Below are 21233 nucleotides of genomic sequence, written 5' to 3'. Positions count from 1 at the left end.
CGCACAGAGACGCACAGAGACGCACAGAGACGCACAGAGACGCACAGAGACGCACAGAGACGCACACAGAGACGCACACAGAGACGCACACAGAGACGCACACAGAGACGCACACAGAGACGCACACAGAGACGCACACAGAGACGCACAGAGACACACAGACAGTGTGGAGACTTGCTGTTCGGGTTAAACCCAATGTTGATTACATTTATTTTGGTCATTTTAGGCCTGTTCTCCTTCACTATGAGGGAGCTGACACGACAGGTGGGCCATGACGGGCCCAAGTGGATTGTTCTGGATGGAGACATAGACCCCATGTGGATAGAATCCCTCAACACTGTCATGGATGACAACAAGGTACGTGTGTGTGTGTGTGTGTCTCTCTGTCTCGTTCCTTCTCTTTTTCTCCATCTGTCGGTGATGACTTATCTTTCTCCTCCTCGCTCACTGCCACCTCTCTCTCTCCCTGTGTCTTTCTTTTATGGAACTGATTACTCTCCCCCCTCTCTTTCTCTCTCTCTCCCCCGATCTCTCTCTCTCGCTCCCTCTCTAGGTGTTAACCTTGGCCAGTAATGAGCGTATCAGTCTATCTTCCTCCATGCGTCTGCTTTTTGAGATCAGCCATTTGAGAGCGGCAACCCCAGCCACAGTCTCCCGCGCCGGGATACTATACGTCAATCCACAAGACCTGGGCTGGAGCTCGTCAGTACACACACTCATGCAGGGACACACACTCACACACACACACACATGAATGCCCACTCTCACAATGTATTCTGGCCCTCAGGTACGTCACAAGTTGGATTGACACCAGGCAGGCCCAATCAGAGCGAGCCAACTTGACCATCCTGTTTGACAAGTACGTCCCCTACTGCCTGGAGCAGGTCCGCTGTAACCTCAAGACCATCACTCCTATACCTGAGAACAGCATGGTGCAGGTAACACACACACACCGATGTCCAATCAGACACTGTGTTCTCTGTCTGCTGTCCAATCAGACACTGTGTTCTCTGTCTGCTGTCCAATCAGACACTGTGTTCTCTGTCTGCTGTCCAATCAGACACTGTGTTCTCTGTCTGCTGTCCAATCAGACACTGTGTTCTCTGTCTGCTGTCCAATCAGACACTGTGTTATCTGTCTGTTGTCCAATCAGACGCTATGTTCCTTGTTGGACTGCCTGCTGACAGAAGACAACACTCCTCCTGACTCTCCCAGAGAACTCTATGAGATCTACTTTGTCTTCGCCTGCGTCTGGGCCTTTGGAGGAGCTCTGTTCCAGGACCACGTGAGTGTTTGTGTGTGTGTGTGTGTGTGTTTGTGTGTGTGTGTGTGTGTGTGTGTGTGTGTGTGTGTGTGTGTACTCTCTGTCAGTGCCAGCAACCCATGTAACTCTACCTCAGCTAATATGTATCTGCTTATTCATTGTCTTTTCCAGTTGATAGACTATCGAGCTGAGTTCAGTCGCTGGTGGTCGAAGGAGATGAGAGCGGTGAAGTTCCCTTCGCAGGGCACAGTGTTCGACTACTTCATAGACTCAGACACTAAGAAGTTCAGTCCCTGGCTTGAGAGGATGACTCGGTTTGAGCTGGAGCCTGATGTCCCCCTACAGGTCTGTACTTGTTTCGGCTCCCTTAGGGAAGTGTACTTATTGTAAATCTCTCTGCATGAGAATGTGTTCGGACTGACTAAGTTTCAGTGGTGTGCCTTTCGCAACAGCAGTATGTACGTGTGTGTGTGTGTGCGTGCGTTTTAGTGTGTTGTTGTGAATTTGTGACGTGAGTGTATGTATGTCTGCATGTGTATTTCTGACTCTGTGTGTGTGTGTGTGTGTGTGCGTGTGTGTGTGTGTGTGTGTGTTTCCAGACGGTGCTAGTCCACTCGGCAGAGACCATCTGTCTGACGTACTTCATAGACCTGCTGCTGCAGAGAGGCAAGCCTGTGATGTTGGTGGGGAACGCTGGAGTAGGGAAGACCATCCTGGTGTCTGATAAAGTAGCCAAGCTAAAGGAGGACTACATGGTGGCTAAAGTCCCCTTCAACTACTACACCACCTCGGCTATGCTACAGCGTGAGTCACCAGTGGCCTTTGTCTGCCACCGTGTGCCGTAGTTGGAGTTATACCTGCCTGGTTCCATTTCAATTACTAGACCCACTTATTAGAGGGCAAACAGGGATGGAACAAAACCAATCTCTGCCCTCAAGAACTGATTCAGTATCAGCCCTCGTACCTCACTGGTGATTCTAGTGTGCCATATTTTAATGGACATGATGTTTAAAAAACCCTAGAGTTGATGTGCAACAATCCACTTAGCATAAAACAAAAATCCCCATCAAAATACATCTGTTTAAACTAGAGTCGCTGAATTAGTGTCTTCACTGACATTTTCAACCTCTCCCTGTCTGAGTCTGTAATACCAACATGTTTCAAGCAGACCACCATTGTCCATGTGCCCAAAAACACTAAGATAACCTGCCTAAGTGACTACCGACCCGTAGCACTCACGTCTGTAGCCACGAAGGGCTTTGAAAGGCTGGTCATGGCTCACATCGACACCATTATCCCAGAAACCCTAGACACACTCCAATTTGCATACCGCCCCAACAGATCCACAGATGATGCAATCTCTATTGCACTCCACACTGCCCTTTCACACCTGGACAAAAGGAACACTTATGTGAGAATGCTATTCATTGACTACAGCTCAGCGTACAACACCATAGTGTCCTCAAAGCTCATCACTAAGCTAAGGAGCCTGGGACTAAACACCCACCTCTGCAACTGGATTCTGTACTTCCTGACGGGCTGCCCCCAGGTGGTAATGGTAGAAAACAACATATCTGCCACGCTGATCCTTAACATGGGGGCCCCTCAGGGGTACATGCTCAGTCCCCTCATGTACTCCCTCCTTCACTCATAACTGCATGGCCAGGCACAACTCCAACACCATCATTTAAGTTTGCCGATGACACAACAGTGGTAGGCCTGATCACCGACAACAACGAGACAACCGTGTGGTGCCAGGACAACAACCTCTCCCTCAATGTGATCAAGACTAAGGAGACGATTGTGGACTACAGGAAAAGGAGGACCGAGCATGCCCCCAATCTCATCGACGGGGCCGTAGTGGAGCAGGTTGAGAGCTTCAAGTTCCTTGATGTCCACATCACCAACAAACTAACATGGTCCAAGCACACCAAGACAATCGTGAAGAGGGCATAACAAAACCTATTCCCCCTCAGGAGACTGAAAAGACTTGGCATGGGTCCCCAGATCCTCAAAAGATTCTACAGCTGCACCATCAAGAGCATCCTGACTGGTTGTATCGCTGCCTGCTATGGCAACTTCTCGGCCTCCAACCGTAAGGCACTACAGAGGGTAGTGCATATGGCGCAGTACAACACTGGGACCAAGCTTCCTGCCATCCAGGACCTCTATACCAGGCGGTGTCAGAGGAAGGCCCTAAAAATTGTCAGACTCCATCCTCCCTAGTCATAGACTGTTCTCTCTGCTAGCGCACGGCAAGCAGTAGCGGAGCGCCAAGTCTAGGTCCAAGAGGCTTCTAAACAGTTTCTACCCCCAAGCCATAAGACTACTGAACATCTAATCAAATGGCTACCCAGACTACTTGCATCACCCCCCCCCCCCTGCTTTTACGCTGATTCTACTCTCTGTTATATTCTATGCATTAGTCACTTTAATAACTCTACCCACATGTAAACTACCGTTCAAAAGTTTGGGGTCTCTTAGAAATGTCGTCATTTTCCGAGACAGGATGTAGGCGAGGCACAGATCTGAGGAAGGGTACCACATTTTTATGTGGCATTGAAGGTCCCCAAGAACACAGTGGCCTCCATCATTCTTAAATGGAAGAAGTTTGGAGCCACCAAGACTCTTCCTAGAGCTGGCCGCCCAGCCAAACCCAGCAATCGGGGGATAAGGGCCTTGGTCAGGGAGGTGACCAAGAACCCGATGGTCACTCTGACTGAGCTCCAGAGTTCCTCTGTGGAGATGGGAGAACCTTCCAGAAGGACAACCATCTCTGCAGCACTCCACCAATCAGGCCTTTATGATAGAGTGGCCAGATGGAAGCCACTCCTAAAAGGCACCTGACAGCCCAGTTGCAGTTTGCCAAAAGGCAACTAAAGGACTCTGACCATGAGAAACAAGATTCTCTGGTCTGATGAAACCAAGATTGAACTCTTTGGCCTGAATGCCAAGCGTCACGTCTGGAGGAAACCTGACACCATCCCTACGGTGAAGCATGGTGGTGGCAGCATCATGCTGTGAGGATGTTTTTCAGCGGCAGGGACTGGGAGACTAGTCAGGATCGATGGAAAGATGAACCGAGCAAAGTACAGAGAGATCCTTCATGAAAACTTGCTCCAGAGCGCTCAGGACCTCAGACTGGGGCGAAGGTTCATCTTCCAACAGGATAATGACCCTAAGCACACAGCCAAGGCAACGCAGGAGTGACTTCGGGACAAGTCTCCGAATGTCCTCGAGTGGCCCAGCCAGAGCTTAGACTTGAACCCGATCTAACATCTCTGGAGAAACCTGAAAATAGCTGTGCAGCGCCGCTCCCCATTCAACCTGACAGAGCTTGAGAGGATCTGCAGAGAAGAATGGGAGAAACTCCCCAAGTACAGGTGTGCCAAGCTTGTAGCGTCATACCCAAGAAGACTCGTGGCTGTAATTGCTGCAAAGGTGGTTTAACAAAGTACTGAGTAAAGGGTCTGAATACTTACGTAAATGTGATATTTCAGTTTTTTTTTATAAATTTGCAAACATTTCTACAAAGCTGTTTTTGCTTTGACATTATGGGATATTGTGTGTAGATTGAGATTGATGAGAAAAAAAACTTTTAATCCATTTAAAATAAGGCTGTAACGTAACAAAATGTGGAAAAAGTCAGGAGGTCTGAATACTTTCCGAATGCACTGTATATGAAAGTAGTATGTGCCCCCCCCAAAATACGGGTAAAAATAGATGATAATTTCTTATCTCTCAGATATAGGAACGACACTTCAAAACAATTCCCTTTGACACATTTTTTTACTCTGATTTGCCATAGAGCGTTGGGTGGATCGAAAAAATGAATATGTTATTCATACCTTTCTATGGGCTAGAACCAGTAACATCAAATTCAATGTTTAATCAAATGTATTTTTTTTATACCTACAGTACAGGGGTCCTAACATTCTGAATCGAACAGCAGAAGTGTCCATGGTTCGACCATTTTAAAACAATTCCGAAAGTTAGCTCAGAACGCCCACCTGAACGGCTATATTTCTGCTGCCTATAGTGACATAATGTGATGTGTGTGTGTGTGTGTGTGTACTGCAGGTGTGTTAGAGAAGCCTCTAGAGAAGAAGGCAGGGCGTAACTATGCTCCTCCTGGAACCAAGAAACTCATCTACTTCGTAGACGACCTCAACATGCCTGAGGTGGATGTGTATGGTACTGTCCAGCCACACACACTCATACGTCAGCACCTGGACTACAACCACTGGTGAGAGGACACACACATACATACACGCACGCACACTCAAACATCGTTGCATGAACTTGAACTGCTAGTGTGTGTGTGTGTGTGTGTGTGTGCGTGTTTATGTGGTCTTGCAGGTATGACAGACAGAGGCTGGTGCTGAAAGAGATCCATAACTGCCAGTACATCACCTGTATGAACCCTACAGCAGGGAGCTTCTCAGTCAACCCCAGACTACAGGTAACACACATATACAGTCAACTCTAGACAACAGTAACACACACACACACAGGCTAACCTCTCTCTCCTCGCTCTCTCTCTCAGAGGCATTTCTCAGTGTTTGCGGTTCATTTCCCTAGCGCTGAGGCGCTAGCCACCATCTTCACTAGCATCCTGTCAGCCCATTTCCTCCAGGGGGGCTTCAGCTATGGCGTCTCGCGCTCTGTAGGAACATTAATACAGGTATACGTCTGTCTATCTGATTATCTGCCTGCCTGTCTGTCTACCTGTCTGCCAGTCTGTCTGTGTCTCTTTCAGTCTGTCTGTCTCTCAATCAATCTACTTTCCTCCTCCCTCCCTCCATCCATCCATTCTTGTCTTTCTACTCCGGCAGGCAGCCATCTGTCTCCATCAGAAGATCAGTCAGAACTTCCTCCCCACGGCCATACGCTTCCACTATATCTTCAACCTGAGGGACCTCTCCAACATCTTCCAGGTAGCACACACATACACTGAAAAAACATCATCGTCATCATCAATCTTCATCAATCTGGATTCATGCATTAATATGGATTCATGCCTCTCTATCTCGCTCTTTATCTATGTCTCCCTCTCTCTCTCGCTCTTTATCAACATCTCCCTCTCTGTGTAGGGTATTCTGTTTGCCCTGCCAGATTGTGTGCGTTACCCCATAGACCTGGTCCATCTGTGGCTCCATGAGTCATCCCGGGTCTACTCTGACAAACTGATGGAGGAGAAGGATGTAGAACTCTTCAACAAGATCCTACTGGACACTGGCAAGAGATACTTTGAGGTGAGAGACATGTGGCAGCCATCTTACGGGGTTGTTACAAACGAGACTGCTTGACATATGACTTGCTACTCTCTTTACTTCATTCACTCATATTTACATATTGTGTCTCTCTGAAATTGCTTATAGCAAAGTGCTCAATATGGCCTTTACATATACAGTGCATTCGAAAGTATTCAGACCCCTTCCCTTTTTCCACATTTTGTCACGCTTCAGCCCTTTTCTAAAATAGATTAAATCATCTACACACAACCTCATAATGACTAAGTACGGAGTAAAGGGTCTGAATACTTATGTAAATGTGATATATATATATTTTTTTATTCTACATTTGCAACAAATCCTAAAAAACTGTCTTCGCTTTGTCATTATCAGTGGCGATTTTAGCATGTAAATCTTGGTGGGGCAAAAAAAAAAGCCAAAGCCACTACACAACACTAAACAATATATGAATTTCACTAAAACGGTGACAAACTGTGCCCACAAACTGTTCGGGCCTACATAAAGCTGTCCCAATAGCAGAGTCCCAAAAGTTGTCCCAACACCTTACCACTGCCACACCTGGCAGCGAAACAGTTCATTCAGCCTCATTTACTGCCTTTAAAAAAACATAGCTGATATGGCTGACTTGCTTAAACAAACATGGTTTCTACTGACAATTGAGATGTACAAACGATGACATAAGGGGAACGACAAGCAGATAAGATGCAATCCGTAATTTTGATTAAGACATTAATGAGCGAGCTAGACTGGACGTAGTCAATATAACTATTTGTTCAGCACTTTTGAAATATCGCAACAACAGAATTCAAAACATGGGCCATTCTTACAGTGTTCTCCCTGTACACCAAGTCAGAACCGTAGGATAAATAAAGGGGGCATATAAGCAGACAATGAAAGCTCTTACAATATTCAATGATTACATTTCTCAAAAACTGTTTATAGGCTACATGTGCACCACCAAGTCAGAACAGTAGGCTAAGTTACGAGGGGAAAAGGGAGCAAATTATTAGGGTGAGGCACATGGGCTACTAACAGCTTACCACACAACATACACTTAGTATTACTTTCTTAGCTACAGTACACATCTCTTTGGCATATTACATCATTTATGCAGCAGCATACAAGACATTTTTGGACTCACCTTGTTGTGCTGTGCTCTGTGTGCAAATTTTTTCATCAAAGTCTGGCATTCTCTGGATGTACGGTGCTTTCAAGACAACTGGGAACTCAAAAGTTGGGAACTCAAAAGTTGAATAATGATGACATCAGTGATCTTCAGGTCATTGCTCTAGAAAGAGGTCCAAATTCCAAGTTGGATGAAAGTTCAAAACTTATTTTCCCAGTAGTAGCTCATTTTTCCCAAGTTCCCAGTTGTCTTGAACTCTTTAAAGCAGATGTTGCAGTTCTGAGTTAACAGTGGATTTGAGTAGGGCACAATTCATGCTTCATTGACAGAATGGCCAATGTTGAATGTTTATAATTTTGAACTAGGAAAAGAGACCCTTAATCTTAGACTTGGGACCACACAGCCACTCCACTGAATAGCAGGCTAATGATTGCTTTGCAATCCTTGCAGTTAGCCACTGATTCCTTCCAAACCACTCATTGCTGAATTAGCGATTTCTAACCTGGTTTGTAATCTTTATGTACAATGGCCGATGACCACCGATACGTTTTATCTATCATTTCTCTTCATATGACAAGGATTAAACAGGATTTGCCATTAGATTGTCGACTTAATTCATGATGATGACTGCTCGCTAAGTTTTGAAAGTATGATGTTGACATGATCAGTCCAATCAAAGCTACTGTAGATATAACGTGATTTGAAATAATTTTATCTGTGGCCAATGACCTTGAGCCTTCTTGGATGGGCACTTCTAATGTAACTCCATGGCAGCACCCAAGGGGCTTGAATTTTCTAGCTCTAACCTTAGACTTTGTGGTGACGTAGTGTCTCCATGAGTGACAGAACACTGAGCCAATCATGGCGCAATGCTCCGTGTTTTCTGCTGGCTTGCCCCACCACCACAGAAAGCACTGAGCTAGGCTGAAACACCTGCATTTTGGAGCTGCCTTACTCAAGAAAACAAAAAAGAGACCATGTTTGTATGCAGCTTTATTAACTCATCAGTATATATATATTTTTTTACATTGTTTGCAAACTGATATGTGACACGTATTAATGCCAAGATAACGTGCAAACAGGAAAGCCCCTCCCCAAAAAATGTTGGGCTCTGCCCCAACTGCCCTGAATGACGGGTCACCACTGGTCATTATGGGGTATTGTGTGTAGATTGATGAGGGGGGAAAACGATTTAATCCATTTTAGAATAAGGCTGTAACGTAACAAAATGTGGAAAAGGTCAAGGGGTCTTAGTACTTTCCGAATGCACTGTACACTTACTGAAAGGGATCTACGATTCTGTTCAAGTTTTCACTCTGGCTTTCTCTTTTTTCTCGCTCTCTCGCTCTCTCCCTCCTCTCCCCCCTATCTGTGCAGGGTATAGATGAGTCTATTTTCATCCACCAGCCCCTGGTGTACTGTCACTTTGCCCATGGGGTGGGGGAGCCCAGGTACCACCAGGCATCAGACTGGGAGAAGCTCCAGAAGACCCTGACTGATGCTCTGGAACACTACAACGAGCTGCATGCTGTCATGAACCTGGTGCTCTTTGAGGAGGCCATGCAGCATGTGTGAGAGTCACACACACACACTGCCCTGTCTGTCGCAATCTCCACTCGCTCAGTCAATCCCTAACCTCACTCTGCTCTGTGCGCCACACACACACACACAGACACACACACACACACACTTACTTTGCTTATTTTCATGCTGTAGACTGCAGGTAATGCACATACAATCTCTCATCACACTGAAATAAGCACACACTCTCACCAAGTTGATATGTCTGTGTCCAGATGTCGTATCAGTCGTATCCTGGAGGCCCCCCATGGTAATGCTCTGCTGGTGGGGGTGGGAGGCAGTGGGAAGCAGAGTCTGTGTCGCCTCGCTGCCTTCCTCAGTACCCTGGAGGTGTTCCAGATTACACTGAGGAAGGGCTACGGGATACACGACCTACGGGTACGGACTATCGACCAAATAACGGCTAAATACAACAGATTTCCTGGAAGGTTGAAAGCAAGAACTCTAGATATCTAGATCCTGCTCATCTACACGAACCCCCCTTCCCTCATCTCTCTCCCTCCCTCTTTTCCCCCCCTCTCTCTCCCTCGCTCTCTCTGTCTGTAGAGTGATATAGCAGCGCTGTATATCAAGGTGGGGGTGAAGAATATTGGGACAGTCTTCCTCCACACAGACGCCCAGATCCCAGACGAACGCTTCCTGGTCCTCATCAACGACATGCTGGCATCAGGTACGCACCAACACCACACCTCAACCATCAACGACATGCCGGCATCATGTGCCCTGTCTCCTAGGGGACATCCCAAACTTGATCTGTAAGGAGAAAGTGGACATGATCGTGACGCCTCATCCCCTAGCTAGTGTGTTAGTATGCTAGTGTGTGCCCTGTCTCCTAGGGGACATCCCAGACCTGTTCAGTGAGGAGGAAGTGGACATGATCGTGACGTCCATCCGTATGGAGCTAAGAGGACTGGGCCTGATTGACACCAGAGACAACTGCTGGGCCTTCTTCATCGAGAGGATACGGAGGCAGCTCAAGGTCTGTCTCTCTGGGCTCAATCAGATCAATCAATTAAAGTCAGCTCTATAACAGGAAATGTAATAGGTGGAAGGTGGAAACAATTTATTTCCTGAAGTGGGAAATGTGAACAGTGACAAATAGTTGGTTTGTCGCTCTCCTCTTTTCCCTCTCCCGTCTCCCCCCCTCTGTTCTTCTTCCCTCCCCCTCGCTACAGGTGGTCCTGTGTTTTTCCCCGGTAGGGTTCACCCTGCGTACCCGTGCTCGTAAGTTCCCGGCCCTGGTCAACTGTACAGCCATAGACTGGTTCCACTCCTGGCCTCAGCTGGCCCTACAGTCTGTCAGCACCACCTTCATAGAGAAGATACCTGATCTGGAGGTAAACACCAGTCTGAAGACATCACAATCACATAGACAGTGGATGATAATTATGGAGAACAGTTATTTGTTTGCATATCCATGTTTTCTCTCTAACCTCTCTAGCCGGATGTCCGTGCGTCCATCAGTGAGTTTATCTCCTACGCCCATACTAGTGTTAACGAGGTGAGAGACATAAAGGACTTAATTTCAGTGACAGTTGAGTGGGTCATCATAGTTATATAAATCAAGTGACAGATAATTTGAATATAATATTGAAAGTACTTTGTCTAAATGTGTTCTAGGTGAGTGTGAAGTACCAGCAGAACGAGAAGCACTTCAACTACACCACCCCCAAGAGCTTCCTAGAGTTTATGAAGCTGTACGGTAACCTACTGGGGACAAAACGCAGAGAGCTCACTCAGAAGATGGAGAGACTGGAGAACGGCCTGCAGAAACTACAGACCACAGCCTCACAGGTCAGTCAGACTCCCCCCTGCCTCTTCCCTCTCTCTCTCTCTCTCTCTCTGATCCATCTCTCTACCTACCTTCCAACCATATCCACTTCCCCCTTCTCAGGTGGAGGATCTAAAGGCTAAGTTAGCGGTCCAGGAAGTAGAGTTGTGGCAGAGGAACACAGACACAGAGGCTCTCATCACTAAGATCGGCCAGCAGACAGACAAACTCAACCAGGAGAGGGCTGTGGCAGACGCAGAGGAACAGAGGGTACGAGTGAGCATGTGTGCACGTGAGCCTTGATCGGTTTCAAGGAATCCTCAGAAATCAAAATGGTATTAGTTGTAATTAGTAGGTAATTACCATTTTGTCCTGTCGTTTCTACGTTTAAATGTGTAATGTATAAGTGTTTAGTGTGTAGTGCTGTGTGTTGTTGTCCTTAGGTAGGAACCATCCAGGCTGAGGTGACCACGCAGCAACAGCAGAGTGAAGAGGACCTGGCGAAGGCTGAACCTGCCTTACAGGCAGCTAACGCAGCCCTCAACACACTCAACAGGGTAACACACAGCTCTACAGGCAGCTAACGCAGCCCTCGACACACTCAACAGGGTAACACACAGCTCTACAGGCAGCTAACGCAGCCCTCGACACACTCAACAGGGTAACACACAGCTCTACAGGCAGCTAACGCAGCCCTCGACACACTCAACAGGGTAACACACAGCTCTACAGGCAGCTAACGCAGCCCTCAACACACTCAACAGGGTAACACACAGCTCTACAGGCAGCTAACGCAGCCCTCAACACACTCGACAGGGTAACACACAGCTCTACAGGCAGCTAACGCAGCCCTCAACACACTCGACAGGGTAACACACAGCTCTGCAGGCAGCTAACGCAGTCCTCAACACACTCAACAGGGTAACACACAGCTGTACAGGCAGCTAACGCAGCCCTCAACACACTCAACAGGGTAACACACAGCTCTACAGGCAGCTAACGCAGCCCTCAACACACTCAACAGGGTAACACACAGCTCTACAGGCAGTCCTGAACTCGTTAACACACAAAAAAACGTAATACATGACTGGACTTAAAGGCCAAATGCAGTCATCAATGTGATTTTCCTGTGTTTTATATATATTTACACAATATGAGTTTGGAATAATACGGTGAAATTGTGAAGATGATTATGCCCTTTTAGTGTAAGAGCTGTTTGAAAAGACCGCCTGAAATTTCAGCCTGTTGTGGTGGAATGGAGTATTGGCCTGCCTGGTGACGTCACCAGGTGGTAACTTAGTTATTAGACCAATAAGAAATAGAATTCCAAACTTCTCTTCCAATAACGTCTCATTTTCAGTTTTCCCCTCCCCAGTTAGACCACTCTCAGACAGTCCAAGCAGAATTCTTGTTTGAGAAATTGCTCTTTGCTAAAAAGCAATTTTTTCTTTTACCATTTTAATTTAAAACAATAACATTAAGGTACTTAATTGCTACCCATTAAAAAATGAAAAGCCTCAAGACGAAGGCCTTGAGGCCGATACGTAAAGCTTGATAAGGAGCAGTCATACTAGCAAGAGCAGTTTGCAAGTTTCTTATTTTTTTCTCATGTTATTCAATTGTTGCCATGCACCTGCAACAAAGATAGCTCAGATGTGCGAGTGCCTTTTGAATTGTACTTATTCGCTACCCAGAAATGATTTGATATTGAGATATATTGGACCTTTTAATACATGAGTTTTTTTTTACGTCATTCCTAATAATGTGTCCTCCCCCTAGCTGAACCTGACAGAGTTGAAGACGTTCCCTAACCCCCCAGCCATAGTGACTAACGTGTCTGCTGCTGTCATGGTGCTACTGGCTCCTCATGGTAAATTACCCAAAGACCGCAGCTGGAAGGCAGCAAAAGTAGTCATGAGCAAGGTCAGTCTTGGTATGTCTTGTCTTGTCTGTGACCATGTGTGTAAGGAGCATGTCCCAGAGGTGACGGTTTGTCTGTGTCTGTCTGGCCGTCCGTGTGTCCGTGTCACTTTGTGTTAACGGCAGTGTTTCAGAGTGTGCACGCCCATGTGTGTGTCTATGTCCAGGTGGATGACTTCCTACAGGCGTTGGTGAACTTTGACAAGGAGCACATCCCAGAATCGACAGTGAGGTGCGTGAGAGATGAGTACCTCAGTGACCCAGAGTTTAACCCTGAGTTTGTCAGACTCAAATCATCCGCCGCCGCCGGTCTCTGTGCCTGGGTCCTCAACATCATACGCTTCCACGAGGTACACCCCACACACACTAATACACCATGCTGTATACACCCCACACACACTAATACACCATGCTGTATACACCCCACACACACTAATACACCATGCTGTATACACCCCACACACACTAATACACCATGCTGTATACACCCCACACACACTAATACACCATGCTGTATACACCCCACACACACTAATACACCATGCTGTATGCACCCCACACACACTAATACACCATGCTGTATACACCCCACACACACTAATACACCATGCTGTATACACCCCACACACACTAATACACCATGCTGTATACACCCCACACACGCTAATACACCATGCTGTATGCACCCCACACACGCTAATACACCATGCCGTATGCACCCCACACACACTAATACACCATGCCGTATACACCCCACACACACTAATACACCATGCCGTATGCACCCCACACACACTAATACACCATGCCGTATACACCCCACACACACTAATACACCATGCCGTATACACCCCACACACACTAATACACCATGCCGTATACACCCCACACACACTAATACACCATGCCGTATACACCCCACACACACTAATACACCATGCCGTATACACCCCACACACACTAATACATCATACATCATGCCGTATACACCCCACACACACTAATACACCATGCCGTATACACCCCACACACACTAATACACCATGCCGTATACACCCCACACACACTAATACACCATGCCGTATACACCCCACACACACTAATACACCATGCCGTATACACCCCACACACACTAATACACCATGCCGTATACACCCCAGACACACTAATACACCATGCCGTATACACCCCACACACACTAATACACCATGCCGTATACACCCCACACACACTAATACACCATGCCGTATACACCCCACACACACTAATGCACCATGCCGTATACACCCCACACACACTAATGCACCATGCCGTATACACCCCACACACACACACACTAATACACCATGCTGTATACACCCCACACACACACACTAATACACCATGCCGTATACACCCCACACACACTAATACACCATGCCGTATACACCCCACACACACTAATGCACCATGCCGTATACACCCCACACACACACACTAATGCACCATGCCGTATACACCCCACACACACACACTAATACACCATGCTGTATACACCCCACACACACACACTAATACACCATACTGTATACACCCCACACACACTAATACACCATGCTGTATACACCCCACATACACTAATACACCATGCTGTATACACCCCACACACACTAATACACAATGCTGTATACACCCCACACACACTAATGCACCATGCTGTATACACCACACACACTAATGCACCATGCTTTATGCACCCCACACACACTAATGCACCATGCTGTATACACCCCACACACACTAATACACCATGCTGTATACACCCCACACACACTAATACACCATGCTGTATACACCCCACACACACTAATACGCCATGCTGTATACACCCCACACACACTAATACGCCATGCTGTATACACCCCACACACACTAATACACCATGCTGTATACACCACACACACACACACACACACACACACACACACTAAGACACCATGCTGTATACACCCACACACACACACTAATACACCATGTTGTATACACCCCACACACACTAATGCACCATGTTGTATACACCCCACACACACTAATACACCATGCTGTATACACCCCACACACGCTAATACACCATGCTGTATACACCCCACACACACTAATACACCATGCTGTATACACCACACACACTAATACATAATGCTGTATTCTCCACACACACACTAATACACAATACTGTATACACCACACACACACACACACTAATATACAATACTGTATACACCACACACACACTAATACACCATACTGTTTACACCACACACACACACTAATACACCGTACTGTATACACCACACACACACGAATACACCGCACTGTATACACCACCCACACACACACACTAATACATCATGCTCTATACACCTCACACACACTAAAACGCCATACTGTATACACCATACACACACTAATACACCGTACTATATACACCACACACACACACACACACTAATACACAATACTGTATACACCACACACACTAGTACACTATACTGCATAAACCACATGCGCACATACACACACACTAATACACAATACTGTATACACCACACACACACACACACTAATACACCATACTGTATACACCACACATACTCTAATACACCATACTGTATATAGATGCACACACACAAACTGAACACGTACAGTTGAAGTCGGAAGTTTACATACACCTTAGCCAAATACATTTAAACTCAGTTTCACAATTCCTGACATGTAATGCTAGTAGAAATTCCCTATCTTAGGTCAGTTAGGTTCACCACTTTATTTTAAGAATGTGAAATGTCCGAATAATAGTAGAGAGAATTATTTATTTCAGCTTTTATTTCTTTCATCACATTCCCAGTGGGTCAGAAGTTTACATACGCTCAATTAATATTTGGTAGCATTGCATTTAAATTGTTTAACTTGGGTCAAACGTTTTGGGTAGCCTTCCACAAGCTTCCCACAATAAGTTACTCCTGACAGAACTGGTGTAACTGAGTCAGGTTTGTCGGACTCCTTGCTCGCAAACGCTTTTTCAGTTCTGCCCACAAATTTTCTATAGGATTGAGGTCAGGGCTTTGTGATGGCCACTCCAATACCTTGACTTGTCCTTAAGCCATTTTACCACAGCTTTGGAAGTATGCTTGGGGTCATTGTCCATTTGGAAGACCCATTTGCGACCAAGCTTTAACTTCCTGACTGATGTCTTGAGATGTTGCTTCAATATATCCACATCATTTTTTTCCTCATGATGCCATCTATTTTGTGAAGTGCACCAGTCCCTCCTGCAGCAAAGCACCCCCCAACATGATGCTGCCATCCCTGTGCTTCACGGTTGGGATGGTGTACTTCGGCTTGCAAGCCTCCCCCCTTTTTCCTCCAAGCATAACGATGGTCATTATGGCAAAGCAGTTCTATTTTTGTTTCATCAGACTAGAGGACATTTCTCCAAAAAGTACAATCTCTGTCCCCATGTGCAGTTGCAAACAGTAGTCTGGATTTTTTATGGCGGTTTTGGAGCAGTGGCATCTTCCTTGCTGAGCGGCCTTTCAGGTTATGTCGATATAGGACTTGTTTTACTGTGGATATTAGAGGTCGACCGATTATGATTTTTCAACGCCGATACCGATTATTGGGGCCCCAGCAAGCCGATGCCGATTAATCGGCCGATTTAGAAAAATCTATATAAATATATATATATTTTTTTTTTACAACAATACTGAATGAACACTTATTTTAACTTAATATAATACATCAATAAAATCAATTTAGCCTCAAATAAATAATGAAACATGTTCAATTTGGTTTAAATAATGCAAAAACAAAGTGTTGGAGAACAAAGTAAAAGTGCAATATGTGCCAAGTAAAAAAGCTAACATTTAAGTTCCTTGCTCAGAACATGAGAACATATGAAAGCTGGTGGTTCCTTTTAACATGAGTCTTCAATATTCCCAGGTAAGAAGTTTTAGGTTGTAGTTATTATAGGACTATTTCTCTCTATACGATTTTTTATTTCATATACCTTTGACTATTGGATGTTCTTATAGGCACTTTAGTATTGCCAGTGTAACAGTATAGCTTCCGTCCCTCTCCTCGCTCCTAACTGGGCTCGAACCAGGAACACATCGACAACAGCCACCCTCGAAGCAGCGTTACCCATGCAGAGCAAGGGGAACAACTACTGAGCTACAGCCTTCCCTGTAGCTCAGTCAGCCTTCCCTGTAGCTCAGTTGGTAGAGCATGGTGTTTGCAACACCAGGGTTGTGGGTTCGATTCCCACGGGGGGCCAGCACAGAAAAAAATGTATGATATGTATGAAATTGTATGAAATGTATGCATTCACTAATGTAAGTCGCTCTGGATAAGAGCGTCTGCTAAATGACTAAAATGTAAATGTAAAAAAATGTACTCCAAGTCTCAGAGCGAGTGACATTTGAAACGCTATTAGCGCGCACCCCGCTAACTAGCTAGCCATTTCACATCGGTTACACCAGCCTAATCTCGGGAGTTGATAGGCTTGAAGTCATAAACAGTACAATGCTTGAAGCATTGCGAAGAGCTGCTGGCAAACGCACGAAAATGCTGTTTGAATAAATGCTTACCAGCCTGCTGGTGCCTACCACCGCTCAGTCAGACTGCTCTATCATATCATAGACTTAATTATAACATAATAACACACAGAAATACGAGCCTTTGGTCATTAAAATGGTCGAATCCGGAAACTATCATTTCGAAAACAAAATGTTTATTCTTTCAGTGAAGTAAGGAACCGTTCCGTATTTTAACTAACGCATGGCATCCCTAAGTCTAAATATTGCTGTTACATTGTACAACCATCAATGTTATGTCATGATTATGTACAATTCTGGCAAATTAATTACAGCCTTTGTAAGGAATAAATGGACTTCACACAGTTCGCAATGAGCCAGGCGGCCCAAACTACTGCATATACCCTGACTGCTTGCACGGAACGCAAGAGAAGTGACACAATTTCCTAGTTAAAAGAAATTCATGTTAGCAGGCAATATTAACTAAATATGCAGCTTTAAAAATATATACTTGTGTATTGATTTTAAAGAAAGGCATTGATGTTTATGGTTAGGTACATTGGTGCAACGACAGTGCTTTTTTCGCAAATGCGCTTGTTAAATCATCACCCGTTTGTCGAAGTAGGCTGTGATTCAATGAGGAATTAACAGGCACCGCATCGATTATATGCAAAGCAGGACACGCTAGATAAACTAGTAACTACACATGGTTGATGATATTAACTAGTGATTATATTAAGATTGATTGTTTTTTATAAGATAAGTTTAATGATAGCTAGCAACTTACCTTGGCTTCTTGCTGCCCTCGCGTAACAGGTAGTCAGCCTGCCACGCAGGCTCCTCGTGGAGTGCAATGTAAGGCAGGTGGTTAGAGCATTGGACTAGTAACCGGAAGGTTGCAAAAATGAATCCCCGAGCTGACAAGGTAAAAATCTGTCGTTCTGCCCCTGAACAAGGCAGTTAACCCACCGTTCCTAGGCCGTCATTGAAAATAAGAATGTGTTCTTAACTGACTTGCCTAGTTAAATAAATAAAAATAAATAAATACTTTCTTTAAAAATCGCAAATCGGTGTCCAAAAATACAGATTACCTATTGTTATGAAAACTTGAAATCGGCCCTAATTAATCGGCCATTCCGTTTAATCGGTCGACCTCTAGTGGATATAGATACTTTTGTACCTGTTTCCTCCAGCATCTTCACAAGGTCCTTTGCTGTTGTTCTGGGATTGATTTGCATTTAGTACGTTCAGCTCTAGGAGACAGAACGCGTCTCCTTCCTGAGTGGTATGATGGCTGTGTGGTCCCATGGTCTTTATACTTGCGTACCATTGTTTGTACAGATGAACGTGGTACCTTCAGGCGTTTGGAAATTGCTCCCAAGGATGAACCTTGGCTGATTTCTTTTGATTTTCTCAAGATGTCAAGCAAAGAGTCACTGAGTCTGAAGGTAGGCCTTGAAATACATCCACAGGTACACCTCCAATTGACTCAAATGATGTCAATTAGCCTATCAGAAGCTTCTACAGCCATGACTTCATTTTCTGGAATTTTCCAAGCTGTTTAAAGGCACAGTCAACTTAGTATATGTAAACTTCTTACCCACTGGAATTTGTGATACAGTGAATTATACGTGAAATAATCTGTCTGTAAACAATTGTTGGAAAAATGACTTGTGTCACGCACAAAGTAGATGTCCTAACCGACTTGCCAAAACAATAGTTTGTTAACAAGAAATTTGTGGAGTGGTTGAAAAACGAGTTTTAATGACTCCATCCTAAGTGTATGTAAACTTCTGACTTCAACTGTAACTGCATGTATAATGACCAAATACAGTCTTACCTCTGGTCCATTTGATATGCAGCACCTGATCAAAGCTATGGAAGAATACTGTTCTTTAGCTTGTGTTATTTTTTTCCTCACATTGTTCTTTTCCTTTTCTCTCTTACTGCTATACATAGATGTATGTAAGTATCTCTCTCACCTAATAGCCTGAGGTTGGCTACCATACGTCTTTTAAGATACTGTATTACCCTTGTGGATGTTTGCAACTTAAACTGATGTTATGGAATGTGTATTTGTGAGTGTGCTTGTTTCCTCCCCAGGTGTTCTGTGAGGTGGAGGTGAAGAAGCTGTGTCTCTCTCAGGCTAATGCTGACCTGGCTGAGGCTGCAGACAAACTAGAAGCCATTAGGAAGAAACTAGCTGTGGGTGTCTGTCTGTCTGTCTGTCTGTCTGTCTGTCTGTCTGTCTGTCTGTCTGTCTGTCTGTCTGTCTGTCTGTCTGTCTGTCTGTCTGTCTGTCTGTCTGTCTGTCTGTCTGTCTGTCTGTCTGTCTGTCTGTCTGTCTGTCTGTCTGTCTGTCTGTCTGTCTGTGTGTCTGTCTTGCTCTCCCACATTTTCACTTAACTGTGGGTGTGTGCGCGTGTGTAGGAGTTGGACTGTAGTCTGGACACCCTGACTGCTGCGTTTGAGAAGGCTACCTCTGAGAAGCTTCGCTGTCAGGACGAGGTCAACCACACCAACAAGACCATCGAACTGGCCAATCGCCTCGTCAAAGGACTCGAGGTGAGGAGCTGGCTGACCAATAACGACTCAGTTAGTTTGTTGTCATGCTACTTCGGAAAGTTTCCAAGCATTAACAGTACGTTTTTTCCATTGGTGGATAATGTGTGTGTGTGTTTCAGTCGGAGAATGTGCGTTGGGCCCACTCTGTAGCCGGGTACCATGAGCAGGAGGAGACTCTGTGTGGAGACATTCTGCTGACTGCAGCCTTCATCTCCTACGCCGGATCCTTCTCTAAGAAGTACCGCAGAGAACTACTGGAGAACCTCTGGATGCCCTTCCTACGTGGCCAGAAGGTCCTTCTCTCCTCTCATCTCTTACTCTCTTATGCTCCCCCTCTCATATTCCCCTCCCTCTCTCAGATCCCCATCCCCATGACAGAGGGGTTAGATCCAGTGTGTATTCTAACACACCTCTCCTCCTCTCGTCCCCTCCCTCTCTCAGATCCCCATCCCCATGATGGAGGGGTTAGATCCAGTGTGTATTCTAACACACCTCTCCTCCTCTCGTCCCCTCCCTCTCTCAGATCCCCATCCCAATGACGGAGGGGTTAGATCCAGTGTGTATGCTGACTGATGATGCTACCGTGGCTCAGTGGAACAACGAGGGGTTGCCGGGAGACAAGATGTCCACTCAGAACGCCACCATCCTCACCAACTGTGAGCGTAGAGAATGTTTTATACTTTCTGCACCTTTATGTCCATGCTACAGATGTAAGATCTTAATTTGATCACACTGTTGCAGGAGAACATTCCTGCAATTTGAGGTTTAACAGAGCTTCTGAAGTTTGTAATTTCCACTTAGACATTTCAGTCTTGATTCTCCCTTACAGAAATGTCCATTAATTATAGTAACTCACATTTCCTGTTGCCGCAGGATTATGCTGTAGCAAACTGTCTCAAATTAAGATCCTACATCTGTAAACGTATTGCAATTGCAACATGTTCCTCCTTTGTGTGCTCCCAGGTGAACGCTGGCCACTGCTTATTGACCCCCAACTGCAGGGCTTCAAGTGGATCAAGATTCGTTATGGCAACAGCCTCAAGGTGGTCAGCCTGGGAGAGAAAGGGTAAGATCGCTCTCCTCTCCTCTGTGTCGTGTCATGCCTCCCTCCATCCTACTCTCCCCTCTCCTGAATGGATCTCCCAAATAGATGTATCTGTTAAGCTTGCTCTCTCTTCAGGTA

The 21233-nt window shown here is 45.5% G+C and overlaps 1 protein-coding gene across 1 annotated transcript in view; it reads left to right on the top strand.

Annotated features, from left to right (window-relative positions):
* Positions 1 to 21233, top strand: part of dnah9l (dynein, axonemal, heavy polypeptide 9 like) — a 71379-nt gene that overhangs the window by 27053 nt on the left and 23093 nt on the right. The window contains exons 40-67 of the mRNA XM_029724665.1: positions 227 to 357; positions 554 to 702; positions 788 to 938; positions 1154 to 1285; positions 1436 to 1609; positions 1864 to 2068; positions 5345 to 5510; positions 5624 to 5726; positions 5811 to 5948; positions 6100 to 6201; positions 6358 to 6530; positions 7349 to 7376; positions 9053 to 9216; positions 9442 to 9604; positions 9773 to 9896; positions 10063 to 10205; positions 10402 to 10563; positions 10668 to 10727; positions 10847 to 11020; positions 11121 to 11267; positions 11441 to 11554; positions 12777 to 12920; positions 13085 to 13267; positions 19589 to 19690; positions 19916 to 20050; positions 20170 to 20343; positions 20574 to 20706; positions 21014 to 21116. Of these exons, the coding sequence (XP_029580525.1) occupies positions 227 to 357; positions 554 to 702; positions 788 to 938; positions 1154 to 1285; positions 1436 to 1609; positions 1864 to 2068; positions 5345 to 5510; positions 5624 to 5726; positions 5811 to 5948; positions 6100 to 6201; positions 6358 to 6530; positions 7349 to 7376; positions 9053 to 9216; positions 9442 to 9604; positions 9773 to 9896; positions 10063 to 10205; positions 10402 to 10563; positions 10668 to 10727; positions 10847 to 11020; positions 11121 to 11267; positions 11441 to 11554; positions 12777 to 12920; positions 13085 to 13267; positions 19589 to 19690; positions 19916 to 20050; positions 20170 to 20343; positions 20574 to 20706; positions 21014 to 21116 (3877 nt within the window). The remainder of the gene's footprint in view (positions 1 to 226; positions 358 to 553; positions 703 to 787; positions 939 to 1153; positions 1286 to 1435; positions 1610 to 1863; positions 2069 to 5344; positions 5511 to 5623; positions 5727 to 5810; positions 5949 to 6099; positions 6202 to 6357; positions 6531 to 7348; positions 7377 to 9052; positions 9217 to 9441; positions 9605 to 9772; positions 9897 to 10062; positions 10206 to 10401; positions 10564 to 10667; positions 10728 to 10846; positions 11021 to 11120; positions 11268 to 11440; positions 11555 to 12776; positions 12921 to 13084; positions 13268 to 19588; positions 19691 to 19915; positions 20051 to 20169; positions 20344 to 20573; positions 20707 to 21013; positions 21117 to 21233) is intronic.

The sequence above is a fragment of the Salmo trutta genome, chromosome 31 (assembly GCF_901001165.1).
Source record: "Salmo trutta chromosome 31, fSalTru1.1, whole genome shotgun sequence".
NCBI lineage: Eukaryota > Metazoa > Chordata > Actinopteri > Salmoniformes > Salmonidae > Salmo > Salmo trutta.
This window is presented reverse-complemented; position numbering and strand designations above follow the sequence as displayed.